The following is a 13446-nucleotide window of genomic DNA, read 5'->3' on the forward strand; positions in this document are numbered from 1 at the left end:
GCAAGCCGGTTCATTGGTTCCCATTTCTGGGTGAGGACACGGATTGGGCTCCGACCGGGGAGTTAGAAGGGCAGCTGGAGCCTGGGACAGCGCTCTGGGCTTCAGACTGTCCAGGGCTGCCTAAGGCCCTGCCGGAGGTCCCCACCCGCCGAGCTTCCCGCCTTAGACAACTCCCGGGGAGTCCCGCCCTCTCCCACCCCCACCCCTGCCTTACTCCGCCCCCATCCTGGCCCCGCCCCCAGGCGGAGCGGCGGCGCCGGGAGCGGTGAGAGCAGGCAGCGGGACCCTGGTGCGGAAGGCAGCGGCGGCCAGCGGGAACCCAAGAGGTACTGGCGGGATCAGGGAATGGGAGGCACCAGGTTAGAGCTGGATACCCAACGAAGTGGCTTGGACGTGGACCCGTGTAGTGTGGGCAGGGACGGGACTGGTCGCTGCTTTCACTGCCGGCACCCCCAACCTCCTGCCCCAGTCAGCACGCTCAGAGTTCTGTCTCCTGCTGGCAGCTCCCACTCCCTCCTCTGCACGAGCTGATGAGTGGATTCATTGGCTCAGAACTTCTCTGAGCAGCACCTACAACTGCTTCTGCTGCTGAGATGTTTGGGGTTCCCCATCTTCTAGGGCACCCCTTCTCCCAGTATGACCTCTTTCCCAGCCTTTGCAATACTAGGTCTGGCCTAGGAGGAAACATCTGTAACACTCCCTGGCAACAGAAATGGGGTCATGACCTCCAGATGTGCTGGGAAACATCCAGCGCCTCCTCCTGGGGCAGCCAGGCCTTCCGGATCTGTGGGGGCGGGGCGCCCCCTTTCCCCCTCAGTGACACAGGCTCCGAGGAATGTCCTGGCCTCAATGGACCTTGTGTGAAGATGTGGGATGGGGGGCAGAGCCCAAGTACACCCCTTAAGGCAGGGCCAGAACAAGCGGCAGCTCATGGGCTGGGCTGCACACATTCACAGAGCTCAGCGCATGTGGAGAAGGGCCTGCACGGACCCTCCCTGGTGTTTTCTCTCTACTCGCTACATTGTAGCCTGAGTCCAAGCCTGCATGTGCCCATAGCTTGTCCATGGAACTGGGACCTGCATAGTCCACGTGCAAACAGCTGGCTGCTTCACCCTTAAGTTTCCTAGCAGTCTTTTTTGTTTTGTTTTGTTTTTTGAGACCGGGTTTCTCAGTGTAGCTTTGGAGCCTGTCCTGGAACTCGCTTTGTAGACCAGGCTGGTCTCAAACTCACAGAGATCCGCCTGCCTCTGCCTCCCGAGTGCTAGGATTAAAGGGGTGCGCCACCACCGTCAGGCTTCCTAGCAGTCTTTGAAGAAAACAAGAAGTTCAGCATCAGGGCTTGTCTCAGGAGAAACCAAGTCAGGAAGAGCCTGAGGAGGAGGTCTTCTCATGTTTGGTTCTGGAGAGCCAGCTGAGTGGTACCATGGAGTGGCTCCCCATCCCCTTCTGACCTAGCCCCACTTGATGGCACTGGATGATGTACAAAAACTCACCAACAGATGCCTGCACCCGCACTGAGAGTTCTCATGCCCCTGCCCTGGCTGTTGACTCCACACCTAGTTCACCCAGAGGTGGGCCTCCGTGTTCTCACACCTTTGCACCTGCCTAGTCTGGCTTCACCACATTTCCGCACTTAGCAGGTCCCTGGGGCCTTGGGTGTCTCAGCCTTACATCCTGTGGGACCTTGAGCCTGAGACCTCCTCTTCTCTCACAAACCCGCCTCACGCCTACACATGCAAGGAGAGTGGGCAGGTACAGCCCTGCGGACCCCTAGAGCAGTAGTTCTCAACCTGTGGGCCGTGACCCCCTCACAGGTCAAATGATCTTTTCACAGGGGTCGCATATCAGATATTTACGATTCATAACAGTAGCAAAATTACAGTTATGAAGTAGCAATGAAAATGATGTTATGGTTGGGGTCAGCACACCATGAAGACTGGGCTAGAGATTCTCAGACCAGGTTCAAATTCTGCTTTGAACGAGGAACTAATTCAGGCAAGCTCATCGTAACCAGGCCTCATTTTGACCTTCTGTCCCACTGGGTTCAGACCTCCCTGTCCACGTGAGGCCAGGTAGACAGACGTCCCTGGGGTTCTGCCAGCATTAGGCCTTCTCTTGCTCCCAGGCATGGGCATAGTAACCCACAAGAGGTTAGTGCTAGTCCTGTCTTTAGACCTGGGTGTCTTGGGTCCCGTGACTGAGCTGTTGTGACCGTAGCACCTTCCTCAGGATATAGGGGCCAAGCGGGGGGGCTGGGCTGAGTTGGGGCCACTTCCTGTCTTCCCGTGCTGTCATGCAGCTGCCCCAGGAGCCCCTGTGTCCTTGAGGTATTGAGGCTACGGGAACCAGGGCATTGAGACCAGGTCTTGGGTGCTCAGCTCCTTGGGGACCCTGGAGGAAGTGGGAGGTCCCAGGGAGGAAGGTCTCTGGGGACAGGACGTCCTCCCTTTGTCAAGCGGGCAAGACCCAGACACCAGTGGCTACATTGACTTCCGTCCCAGTGGAAACTGTCTGTCCAGAATTTGGTGGCTTTGACTGTGGAACTAGGCCCAAGGTGTACAGGTGGGAACTGGGAGGCCCCGGTGCCCCCCCTGCTGCCCAGGCATTGGGACCCTCAGAGGCAAAGCTCAGCCCCTAGCCTTGTCCAGCGCTAAGCCTGGGAGGGGGCTGGAAACCTCAGCCCCAGGCAGACAAGGAAGTGGCCAGGAAAGCGGAAGCAGCTTTGATGGTACCGGAGGGGGCCGGAAGCCAACTGGGGTTGTGGAAGACTGGGCTGGGGGCCTGAGTTCCTGTTTTCTCCCCAGGCCCATCTGAGCAGCTCCCTCATCCGTCAGGGCAGGAACCACTCACTGAAACCTCAGCCTTCTGGCTGGGCACCAAGGACCCGTGCCCACCAATGCGACCCGGCCCTCAGAGAGTCAGGCCCACAGAGCATGCCCATGTGGGCCGGCGGAGTGGGGAGCCCTCGGCGGGGCATGGCCCCTGCACCCACAGATGACCTCTTTGCCCGGAAGCTGCGCCAACCCTCCCGACCTCCACTGACACCACATACCTTTGAGCCAAGGCCAGCTCGGGGCCCACTCTTGCGCAGTGGTAGTGATGCTGGCGAAGTCCGACCCCCTACCCCAGCCAGCCCCCGTGCCCGTGCCCACAGCCACGAGGATGCCAGCCGTCCTGCTGCAACCCCCACTCGGCTCTTCACTGACCCCCTAGCACTTTTGGGGTTGCCGGCTGAGGAGCCAGAACCCACATTCCCACCAGTGCTGGAACCCCGGTGGTTTGCCCACTATGATGTGCAGAGCTTGCTCTTTGACTGGGCTCCACGACCTCGGGGGACAGGAAGCCATACAGAGGCCAGCTCTGGGACGCTGGCCCTAGCTGAGGACCAGACTGCCACCTCCGATCTACTGCTTGGGGCACCTGGCTTTGTGAGCGAGCTTGGCGGTGAGGGTGAGCTAGGGCTGGGTGGACCGGTGTCTCCACCTGTGCCCCCTGCTCTGCCTAATGCGGCTGTGTCAGTCCTGGAGGAGCCACAGACCCGAACCACGGCGTACAGCCTGGAGCACGCAGATCTGGGTGCAGGCTACTACCGGAAGTACTTCTATGGCAAAGGTAAGGAGCAGGCGAGCCTGGGAGAGGCAGGAGAGGGTCTGGGGCAGAGGTCCCTGGGGTCTCCAGTGCACACAGGAGGAGGCTCATGGGCTGCCCTTTCTCTGTAAAGTCCCTGGCTGGACCAAGGAGCAGGAGCTGAATTGAGTTCTGATGGCTTTAAGGCCAAGCTCTGGTGTCACACCTGAAGTCAGGGAGTGCCCCTTCCATCTAGTTCATCCTCGTAACCCTCCAGGCCAGTGAACGATTTCCTATCTCCATACCTGTTTGACGAAACCTTGTTCTCACCGTTATCGGGAAAAGAAGCTTCAGTGCCCTGAAAGCGAGAAGTTGAGCTTTGATGGAGCCAGGGCAGCATTTAACCCTGGGAGCACTGGGGCGATAGTTCCCAGGGGCTGGGACAAGGGTGCTGTGGGTGGGACTGCAAAAGGGGGCGGGAGTAAGCTTCTCTCAGGTTCAGCACTTGGCGAGAGGGAGCCCAGGGTGGTACTTCTGTGGTGGGCGTGGTCGAGAAGGGCTAGGGCGGTCTGTGGGCTTGACGGATCACCCCCCTGCCCACCCCCACCCCAGAACACCAGAACTTCTTTGGGCTGGATGAGGCGCTGGGTCCGGTGGCAGTGAGCCTGCGACGGGAGGAGAGAGAGGGCACTGGAGGGGGCACCCTACACACCTACCGGGTCATCGTGCGGACCACGCAGGTGGGCTGGGGTCACAAGCTCAGAAGGTGGGCTCCCTCCTCCGCAGCCTGTACAGAAACTGAATGTCTCTACAACCTATCCCCAGCTCCGGACCCTCCGTGGCACCATCTCGGAGGACGCATTGCCTCCTGGTCCCCCAAGGGGCCTATCCCCGAAGAAGCTTCTGGAACACGTGGCTCCACGGCTGAGCCCGACCTGCCTGCGCCTAGGTTCAGCTTCTCCCAAGGTGCCCCGCACGCTGCTTACTCTAGATGAGCAAGTGGTGAGTTCCTAGCAGGAAGGAGGGCTCAGCTTCCGAGGGAGACCAGTCTGAACTCAGCCTGATAGCTCCCAGCTCCCTAACCCTGACCTGGGCACTGACCTCAGGAGAGGTGATCAGAGAGAAGGGTCAGAGGTCATCTGAGCTTTACTTGACCAAGGAGGCCTTATAAAGCAGCCATCGCTTGTTAGGAATGCAGAATCTGGGGCTGCAGCCCTGGCCCTCCTAACTCAGGCTCCACGCTTGTTTTTTTTTTTTTAAAGACCTAGGTTCTCAGTACTAGAATACCCTGTCTGACTGACCCTGCCGCTCTGCAGTTCCCTCATCATCCCTGACAGGCCCTGCTTGGTCTCCTCCCCATATGGGCGGCTCACACCTTCCCAGAACTTCCTGTTCCACTTCAGGACGCCCAAGCTAGTTGCAGGTCCTCTCTCTACCCTGTGCGGAAAGCTGTGCAGAGGCCCTGACTATGCTGCTGTTTCTAAGGGTCGTTGAACAAACACATCTCATCTTCACTGTGTCGGACTCTAGACCAGATGCTGAAACAAGTCCAGATGAGGTGCTGTCCCTGAGTATGGGCAAGAGCTCCTGCTGAAAGACGGAGCAGCAGGGTTCCTAGAGGGCACACAAACGGTGCTGAAAGCGACCAGGCCAGCGGGAGCCTGTGTTGTCTGGGCAGAAGGATCTAGAATGCTGGTTTAGAGGTCTGATGCATGCACGTGATGTTTCATGTAGATGGAGGGCTTGTGGAACCAGCATGGGGGAGGCTTTCTTTTTTGGTCTTATAGATATTGGGAGCCACAGAGGGATTCAGAACAGATCTGAGAGGCACAGTGGCTCTCTAGCTGCAACATAGACCTAGGCTGGAGGGAAAACAGGCCCAAAGCTGAAGTTGTTCAGGTTAGATGTGGTCATGGTGATAAGGAGGTGACTGACAGTCTAGAGTGGCCAGCCCTTTGTGGCCGACTGAAAGGTGGGGAAAGTTGAGATCCCGAGTCTTAGTCCCTGGGAGTTGTGTTTTTTTTTGTGGGCCCAGGGACTCTTGAGGAGGGATAGAAGGCAGAGAGCAGAGGAGTCGTAGTTGAGAGGTCAAGATATTGGAAAGGGCCAGGCCTGGCGGTGCACGCCTTTAGTCCCAGCACTCAGGAGGCAGAGGCAGGAGGATCTTTGTGAGTTCCAGGACACTGAGGGCTGTGTAGAGAGACTCCGTCTCAAGATGAAAAAGATATTGAAGGGCACCTGGCAGCTGGTGAACCAGACCTGGAGTTGGGGAAAGGGTCAGGGCTGGAAACTGCCATGGAGGGAGGGGGGAAACATGGAGAGGACAGAGGTGGAGAACTTCAAGAAGAGGTTCTTGTCCCCACAACACCAGGGCCAACAGTGCCAACGGTGCCAGGCTGAGGCCATATCTGTGGGCTCTGGGTCTGGTGGCTTCTGTTGTTGGCTCCCTCCACCTCCCCTAGGGGACAGAAGCCTGGACCTCAGGCATGCTAGGCAGGGCCCTCAACCAGAGGTCAGTTCTGAAGGAGGGAGGTGAGCACTGGGGAGTGGGAGGTGAGGTTATATCAATGAGGTCCTATGTCATAGCTCTCTACGACAGGAAGACACTGGGAGAAGAAAGTGTGTAGAAAAGCCAGCTGTGGTGGGGTATGCCTGTAATCCCAGTATGAAGCAGCTGAGGCAGGAGGATTGCAGTGAATTTAAAGTCAGCCTGGGCTACCTAGCAAGACTGTTTCAAACGAACAAAAATTCCAGGCACATGACTATAATTCCAGCATTTAGGAGGTACACACAGGAGGATCAAGAGTTCAAGGCCAGTCTTAGCCATATAGTGAGTTCAAGTACAGCCTAGGTTGTGTACAAACTATCAAAAAGACAAGGAAAAAGAAGTGGGCATAGGAAGGGGACAGAGATGGCTCAAAAACCTCAAAGGTAAGGCTATGTTGGAGTTGAGGGAGAGCACATTAGAGCCTTGAGTTGAGGAGGATAGGGTGGACATTTGTTGGGAGTGAAGGCATTGTCTATAGGGTCCTTTCTGTGAGGCATCTCTTCTGTCACTGGAAAAGTAAATCCTCCACCCCCTGCCCCCTGAGCACAAGAAGAGGGGCAGGTTTGATAGGCAAAGCCACACAAATGGCTCAGAGTTCCTACCGAGGCAGCCCAGCCCCCAGGTCAGTGTTACTGTTCTCCCTCACGGCAGTGGTGGGGCTGGCAGAGTACTGAAGCATTTGTCTTCTGTTGTTGTCCATGACTCCCTCAGCTGAGCTTCCAACGCAAGGTGGGCATCCTGTACTGCCGGGCCGGCCAGGGCTCTGAGGAAGAGATGTACAACAACCAGGAGGCAGGAGCAGCCTTCATGCAGTTCCTCACCTTGCTGGGTGATGTGGTGCGGCTCAAAGGCTTTGAAAGTTACCGGGCGCAGCTGGATACCAAAAGTGAGGCGCTGGGGGGAGGGGGGCCGTTCCTGGGCAGAACTTCTGTCAGCATTCTTTAGTGTTGGCGGGGAACTGGGGCTGAGGGTGGGAAGAATTGAGCTGTAGAGCCCAACTATGCAGCAGGGATGAGGGGCTGGGAACCCTGCTGCGTGAGTTCCTCCAAGACCACTTCTCACTTCTGGGGTTTGCTCTATTTCAGCATCCCTGTCCTGATCCCGCTTCACCCTGGTGTGGGGTTGTAGCCTATGGGGGAGGGGAGAGAATTCACCAAGGATGAGGCCCTTGGACTTCATTGCCTGGGCATAAGCTGGTGGCTTGAGAGGGTTGTCTATAAAAGTGCCTGGGGCATAGAGAGAAATAAATTCAGGCAAGGACGACTCACCCCGTTAAAGTCACCCACACTCCCCATGTTCTCTTTGTGTCCCCAATTGTCTGGATACAGCGGATTCCACCGGCACACACTCACTCTACACCACCTACCAAGACCATGAGATCATGTTCCACGTGTCCACGATGCTGCCTTACACGCCTAATAACCAGCAACAGGTGTGAGAGGGGTTGGGACAGGCCAAAAACTTTTCGGAAGCCATGGAGGGTGCTACTTGATTGGCAATATCAGAACTTTGGCATGAGCTCTGCTGATCCCCAACAACCCTCCCCTCTGGCTGTACCACCTTCCCAAATACCTTCCTCAGGCCTTTACCAGAGGCAGGTGAGGAACTGTTGGTGCCCAGGCTTGGCCATGCCTAAATGAGGAGAGATTTGGGGGTCACAAAGCCCATCTCACATTCCCTATCTTTATACCTCAGCTCCTGAGGAAGCGTCATATCGGCAACGATATTGTGACCATCGTGTTCCAGGAACCGGGTAGCAAACCCTTCTGTCCCACAACTATCCGCTCGCACTTCCAGCACGTGTTCTTAGTGGTGCGCGCGCATGCTCCCTGCACCCCACACACTTCCTACAGGTGGGTGCTAGGGTGGTCTCAGGTCTCCCATGGGCACCAATTCTTGGACCATCCCCTGCCCCCTCCGGCCTCTCGATCCCTTATTACAGCCTTCCTCCACACAGGGTGGCAGTGAGCCGCACCCAGGATACTCCTGCCTTCGGGCCAGCGCTGCCACATGGTGGAGGCCCCTTCGCAGCCAATGCCGATTTCCGGGCCTTTCTGTTGGCCAAGGCACTCAATGGTGAGCAAGCGGCCGGCCACGCACGCCAGTTCCACGCCATGGCCACACGCACACGCCAACAGTACCTGCAAGACCTGGCTACCAATGAAGTGACCACTACATCGCTGGACTCGGCGTCGCGGTTCGGCCTGCCGTCTCTGGGCGGCCGGCGCCGGGCCACCCCTCGGGGCCCAGGCGCTGAGCTGCAGGCGGCGGGCGCGCTGATGTGGGGCGTGCGCGCGGCTCCAGGGGCGCGGGTCGCGGCGGGAGCTGAGACGGGCGGTCCGGAGGGCGCCGAGGTGCCTTGCTTGTTGGGCATCTCGGCAGAGACGCTGGTGCTGGTGGCCCCGCGCGACGGCCGTGTCGTCTTTAACTGTGCCTGTCGCGACGTGTTGGCCTGGACCTTCTCGGAGCACCAGCTTGATCTGTACCACGGGCGCGGGGAGGCGATCACGCTGCGGCTCGATGGGGCCCCGGGGCAAGCGGTGGGCGAAGTTGTGGCACGTCTGCAGGTGAGCTCTAAGGGGGAAACTAAGGCCGTGGGGTGTATAAACTCCAAGAGTGGGCATGAGCCTCCTGGGGTGTGGTGCGTGTTGGGGACGTAGCCTACTGGAAACCCCGTTAGGCTAGTCCAGGCGGGAGGGGTAGGTAGGGGCTTGTACAGGAGACTTCTAATCGCAGAGCCTGGGATGCTCAGCTGTCAGGTGGGTCGCTAAGGCTCCACAGGCGTGCTGTGTTAAGTACAACGAGTCAGGGGTGGGGCCAGGGGCTGGCTCTGGGAAGCCACGCCCCCAGGGGCGCTCTCACCGGGTCCCTTCCCTTAGCTGGTGAGCCGTGGCTGTGAGACCAGAGAACTGGCCCTGCCCAGAGACGGCCAAGGTCGCCTGGGCTTCGAGGTGGATGCAGAGGGCTTTATCACACACGTGGAGCGCTTCACGTTCGCGGAGACCACGGGGCTTCGGCCCGGAGCACGCCTGCTGCGAGTCTGTGGCCAGACGCTGCCCAAGCTGGGGCCAGAGGCTGCTGCCCAGATGCTGCGCTCCGCGCCCAAGGTCTGCGTCACCGTCCTGCCCCCAGACGAGAGCGGCCGGCCGCGAAGGTCAGGGCACCCGGGATGTGGGGAGGTGGGAGGACTCCGAAGCTGGTCCGTTCTGTGCCTCCCGTGTCAGCAGCGCCAGCATGCATGCTCAAGATTCCACGACTCTTGGTCTCTCTGAAGCGTACTTTACTCATCTAGACTGAAACTGATTAAGCCCTTGCTTTCCCTGCTCTAAAGGTCAAAAAGCAGCTTCTGTCATTTGAAGACATTAGCTCCCTCACCCCATATACACACTAATTGATCATTTACTATTCTGAACCCAGTATAGGCAAACTTTCCCCATAAAGCCCCAAATAGTGAATATTTTTAGGCTTTTGGAGCTACTTGCTCTTTGCCACAGTTACTCGACTCTTGTAGGAAAATGAATGTGTGGCTGAGCATCCACTAAAACCATAGAGACTGAAATTTCAGGATTCCTTATAGATACTCTTTATCTTGTAAAGATAAAGGTTACTGCTGGTAAACCCAGTATAAGGTCAAAAAATTCCAAGTGGGAATACATTAAGTCCGGACAGTAATATATTTTTGTTGTTGTTGTTTTGGTTTGGTTTTGGCTTGGTTGAGACAGGGTTTCTCTGTGTAACAGCCCTGACTATCCTGGAACTCACTTTGTAGACCAGGCTAGCCTCAAACTTACAGAGATTTGCCTGCCTCTGCCTCCAAGTGCTGGGATTAAAGGCACACCACCCCCCAGTCAGACTAATTTTTTTTCTTTCTTTTCTTTTCCTTTTTTCTTTTTCTTTTTTTGGCTTTTCTGAGGCAGGGTTTCTCTGTGTAGTTTTGGTGCCTGTCCTGGATCTCGCTCTGTAGACCAGGCTGGCCTCGAACTCACAGAGATCCGCCTGGCTCTGCCTCCCGAGTGCTGGGATCAAAGGTGTGTGCCACCACCGCCCAGCTTCAGACTGATGTTTACATGTCACAAAATATTATATTAATGTCTTTCAATTACTTCAACATCTAAAAAAACTAAGGCTGGAGAGATGGCTCAGTCATTAAGAGCACTTGCTGCTCTTGCAGAGGACCTGGGTTCAGTTCCCAGTGCCACAAGCCCCTCTTCTGATCTCCACAGGCACCTGCGCTCACATGTGCCTGCCCCCTCCATACACACACACACACTCACATACACACACACACACACACACACTCACATGTGCCTGCCCCCTCCATACACACACACACACTCACATACACACACACACACACACTCACATGTGCCTGCCCCCTCCATATACACACACACACACACTCACATGTGCCTGCCCCCTCCATATATACACACACACACACATACACACACACACACACACTCACATGTGCCTGCCCCCTCCATATATACATATGTATATATGTATATATGTATATGTGTGTATATGTGTGTATATATATATATATACACACACACACACATGTGCCTGCCCCCTCCATATATACATATATATGTATATATGTATATGTGTGTATGTGTGTGTATATATACACACACACATACACACATAAATACAAATTTTAAGACATCTAAAAACTATTCTTAACTGATGAGAGTTTCAAAAACTGGTATGTGTGCTAATAAAAAGAAAGGAAAGAGAAGAGAAAAGCATGGACTGGATTTGGCTCCAGGCACTGCTGTTGGAGATGGCTTGGGCAGGTGTGTGTGTGTGTGTGTGTGTGTGTGTGTGTGTATGTGTGTGTGTGTTCATATCCCAAAGAGGATGTATGGACACACCACAGTGCACTGTGGATACTAATCAGCTTACATTACGTTGTTTGAACTCTCACAGCCTACAGTAAAGTCAGTACTGTTAGTACATTTGACAGAAAAATTGATAGGGTAACTGTTTAGGGTACATGGAGCAGAGCAGTGATGTTAGCCTAGGTCTGGGGAGTGCTCTGTCACAGACAAACGTTGGTAGGGATGCATGGAGCGCTCCTCCTTTTGGAAGCCTCTGGCAGTAGCTGGGGTGGTGGGTTTGATGATATGGAGGTGCTGGAGGGGGCTCACTGATGGTGCTCCCACCCTCATCTTCCAGGAGCTTCTCCGAGCTGTACACGCTGTCACTGAAGGAACCCAGCCGCCGTGGGGTCCCAGAGCCAGTACAGGAGGAGGCCATAAAGGTGGTCCTGCTGCCCCCCACAAAGCAGCTGCTGCATTTCTGCCTGCAAGACAGCAGTGGCCCCCCTCCAGGGCCTGGGGATCTGACGGAAGAGAGAACGGAGTTCCTACACAGCCACAACTCCCTGTCGCCCCGCAGGTACACCCTCCGGGCTTCCCCTTCTCTGGCCAGCCTTTTAGCGCCTGGAGGCACAGCTCGAGGAACGCGGCTCTCGGTTCTGAACCGCCTCTCCCTCCTTAGCTCCCTGTCAGATGAAGCTCCAGTCCTGCCCAACACCACCCCAGACCTCCTCCTTGTCACCACCGCCAACCCTTCAGCACCTGGTACTGGCGGAGAGACACCCCCCTCCCAGGTAAGCAGAAACAAGGCTCTGGAGATTAATTGCAGCAATGACATTGGGTGTTACAGCCTTGCCATTCACTTTTGCCCCCAGGACCAGTCAGGCAGCCCCAGTAGCCATGAGGACCCCAGTGACTCAGCACCTGAACTGAGGGCCTCCATCCTGCCCAGAACCTTGTCTCTGCGGAATTCCATCAGTAAAAGTGAGTCTGGAGTCGGGGAACAGGCCAGGAGAAGGTAGCCGGTTCTAGGCTCCCCTCTAAGCCTTTCTCCTTTAACTGACAGTTATGTCGGAAGCTGGCAGCGAGACCCTGGAGGATGAGTGGCAGTCCATCTCAGAGATTGCCTCCACTTGCAACACAATTCTGGAGTCACTGTCCCGAGAGGGTGAGGCCGCTAGGGCACAGGGAGAAGGGCTGGAGTGGGGTTCTTTATCCCTCTCAGACCTGCCCACACAGTCTCTCTCTCCCACAGGACAGCCCATCTCAGAGAGCGGAGACCCCAAAGGAGCGCCAAAGTGTGATTCTGAGTAAGGCTTCTACCCTCACGTAGCCCCCTTGTGCGTGTGTGTGTGTGTGTGTGTGTGTGTGTGTGTGTGTGTGTGTGTGTGTCTCCCCTTCCCGCCTGTCCACTGGAGTTGAATGTTATCTAGGCTCTGCTTCCACAAATGTCTAAAGTCTCAGAAGGCAGAGTTGGGTTTATTCTTTAGTCAGGAGTGTCTGGGAGGTAGCCTGTGGTGCTGGCTACATGGTGAACTCTGACCACATGTCCTCAGGCCGGAACCCGGGAGCCTGTCAGAAAAGGTCTCACACCTGGAATCCATGCTCAAGAAGCTCCAGGAGGACCTGCAGAGGGTGAGGAGGGGCCTGGGGTCGACCTGGAGCACAAGGCTGCCCCAGGAAAGGTTCTGACTACTGTCCCTCACCCTAGGAGAAGGCAGACAGGGCAGCCCTGGAGGAGGAGGTTCGGAGCCTTAGGCACAACAACCAGCGGCTGCTGGCAGAGTCGGAGAGCGCTGCCACCCGCCTGCTCCTGGCCTCCAGACAGCTGGGCTCACCCACCGCTGACCTGGCCTGAAGCTCACCTCGTGCTCTAGTCTGATTCCGGACCTGTTTGGAACTGCCTGGCCCTTCAGGGCACCTGGGCCACACTAGTGAACTTCCTCAGGACTTCCTCCCTGCGCTCAGGCGTGTCTCAGCACTGCCCCCACTTCCCAGCCATTTCGGTGGCTGAAGTGTCCCTACCTGTCCCTGTTTGTAAATACTCTGTAAAGAGAGGACATCAGAGTTTAAAAACAAAACCAAACCTATTTGTGTTTGTTCGAGATACACGGGTAGGGGCGTTGTCTCCAAGGTCAAGCTCCCAGGACCAGTAAGAAGGACAGGTCCCAGGGACATTGACTTAGGGCTGGTCTGACCTGGTACCAAGCAGAGGGTGGGAGCTGGGGAGGGTAGGCCATCCCTTCTCCTCTTCATTTATTGGGTTCTCTTGGGAAGTGGGTGGCCATATTCCACATCTGCCTTATTTAGAGCAGGAATGGGAATAGAGCAAGCCTGCAGGGTAGGGCAAGGAAGGGATGGTGTCTGGCCATGCCTGTGGAGTCCCATCGCCCCAGACAGGCCCCAGTGTCTTCAGTGGCTGAGCTAAAGAGCATCATTGACTCTGCCACCTGGTCACCTCTTGCAGGCCCCAGTTCCAGAGGTGGTAGCTCCTCTCTGTATCGCAGA

The 13446-nt window shown here is 56.2% G+C and overlaps 1 protein-coding gene across 1 annotated transcript; it reads left to right on the forward strand.

Annotated features, from left to right (window-relative positions):
* Window positions 1-62: 62 nt before the first annotated feature.
* Sipa1 (signal-induced proliferation-associated 1) lies at window positions 63-12993 on the forward strand. The gene is made up of 16 exons (XM_059262642.1): window positions 63-326; window positions 2805-3612; window positions 4180-4307; window positions 4393-4569; window positions 6827-7001; window positions 7444-7547; window positions 7811-7968; window positions 8073-8682; window positions 8995-9269; window positions 11297-11518; window positions 11621-11732; window positions 11814-11922; window positions 12005-12106; window positions 12194-12248; window positions 12495-12573; window positions 12650-12993. Exons 2-16 carry the CDS (start codon window positions 2934-2936, stop codon window positions 12794-12796), a joined length of 3132 nt encoding a protein of 1043 aa, XP_059118625.1. The 5' UTR covers window positions 63-326; window positions 2805-2933; the 3' UTR covers window positions 12797-12993.
* The last annotated feature ends 453 nt before the right edge of the window (window positions 12994-13446 follow it).

Source organism: Peromyscus eremicus, chromosome 1, assembly GCF_949786415.1.
Source record: "Peromyscus eremicus chromosome 1, PerEre_H2_v1, whole genome shotgun sequence".
Taxonomy (NCBI): Eukaryota; Metazoa; Chordata; class Mammalia; order Rodentia; family Cricetidae; genus Peromyscus; species Peromyscus eremicus.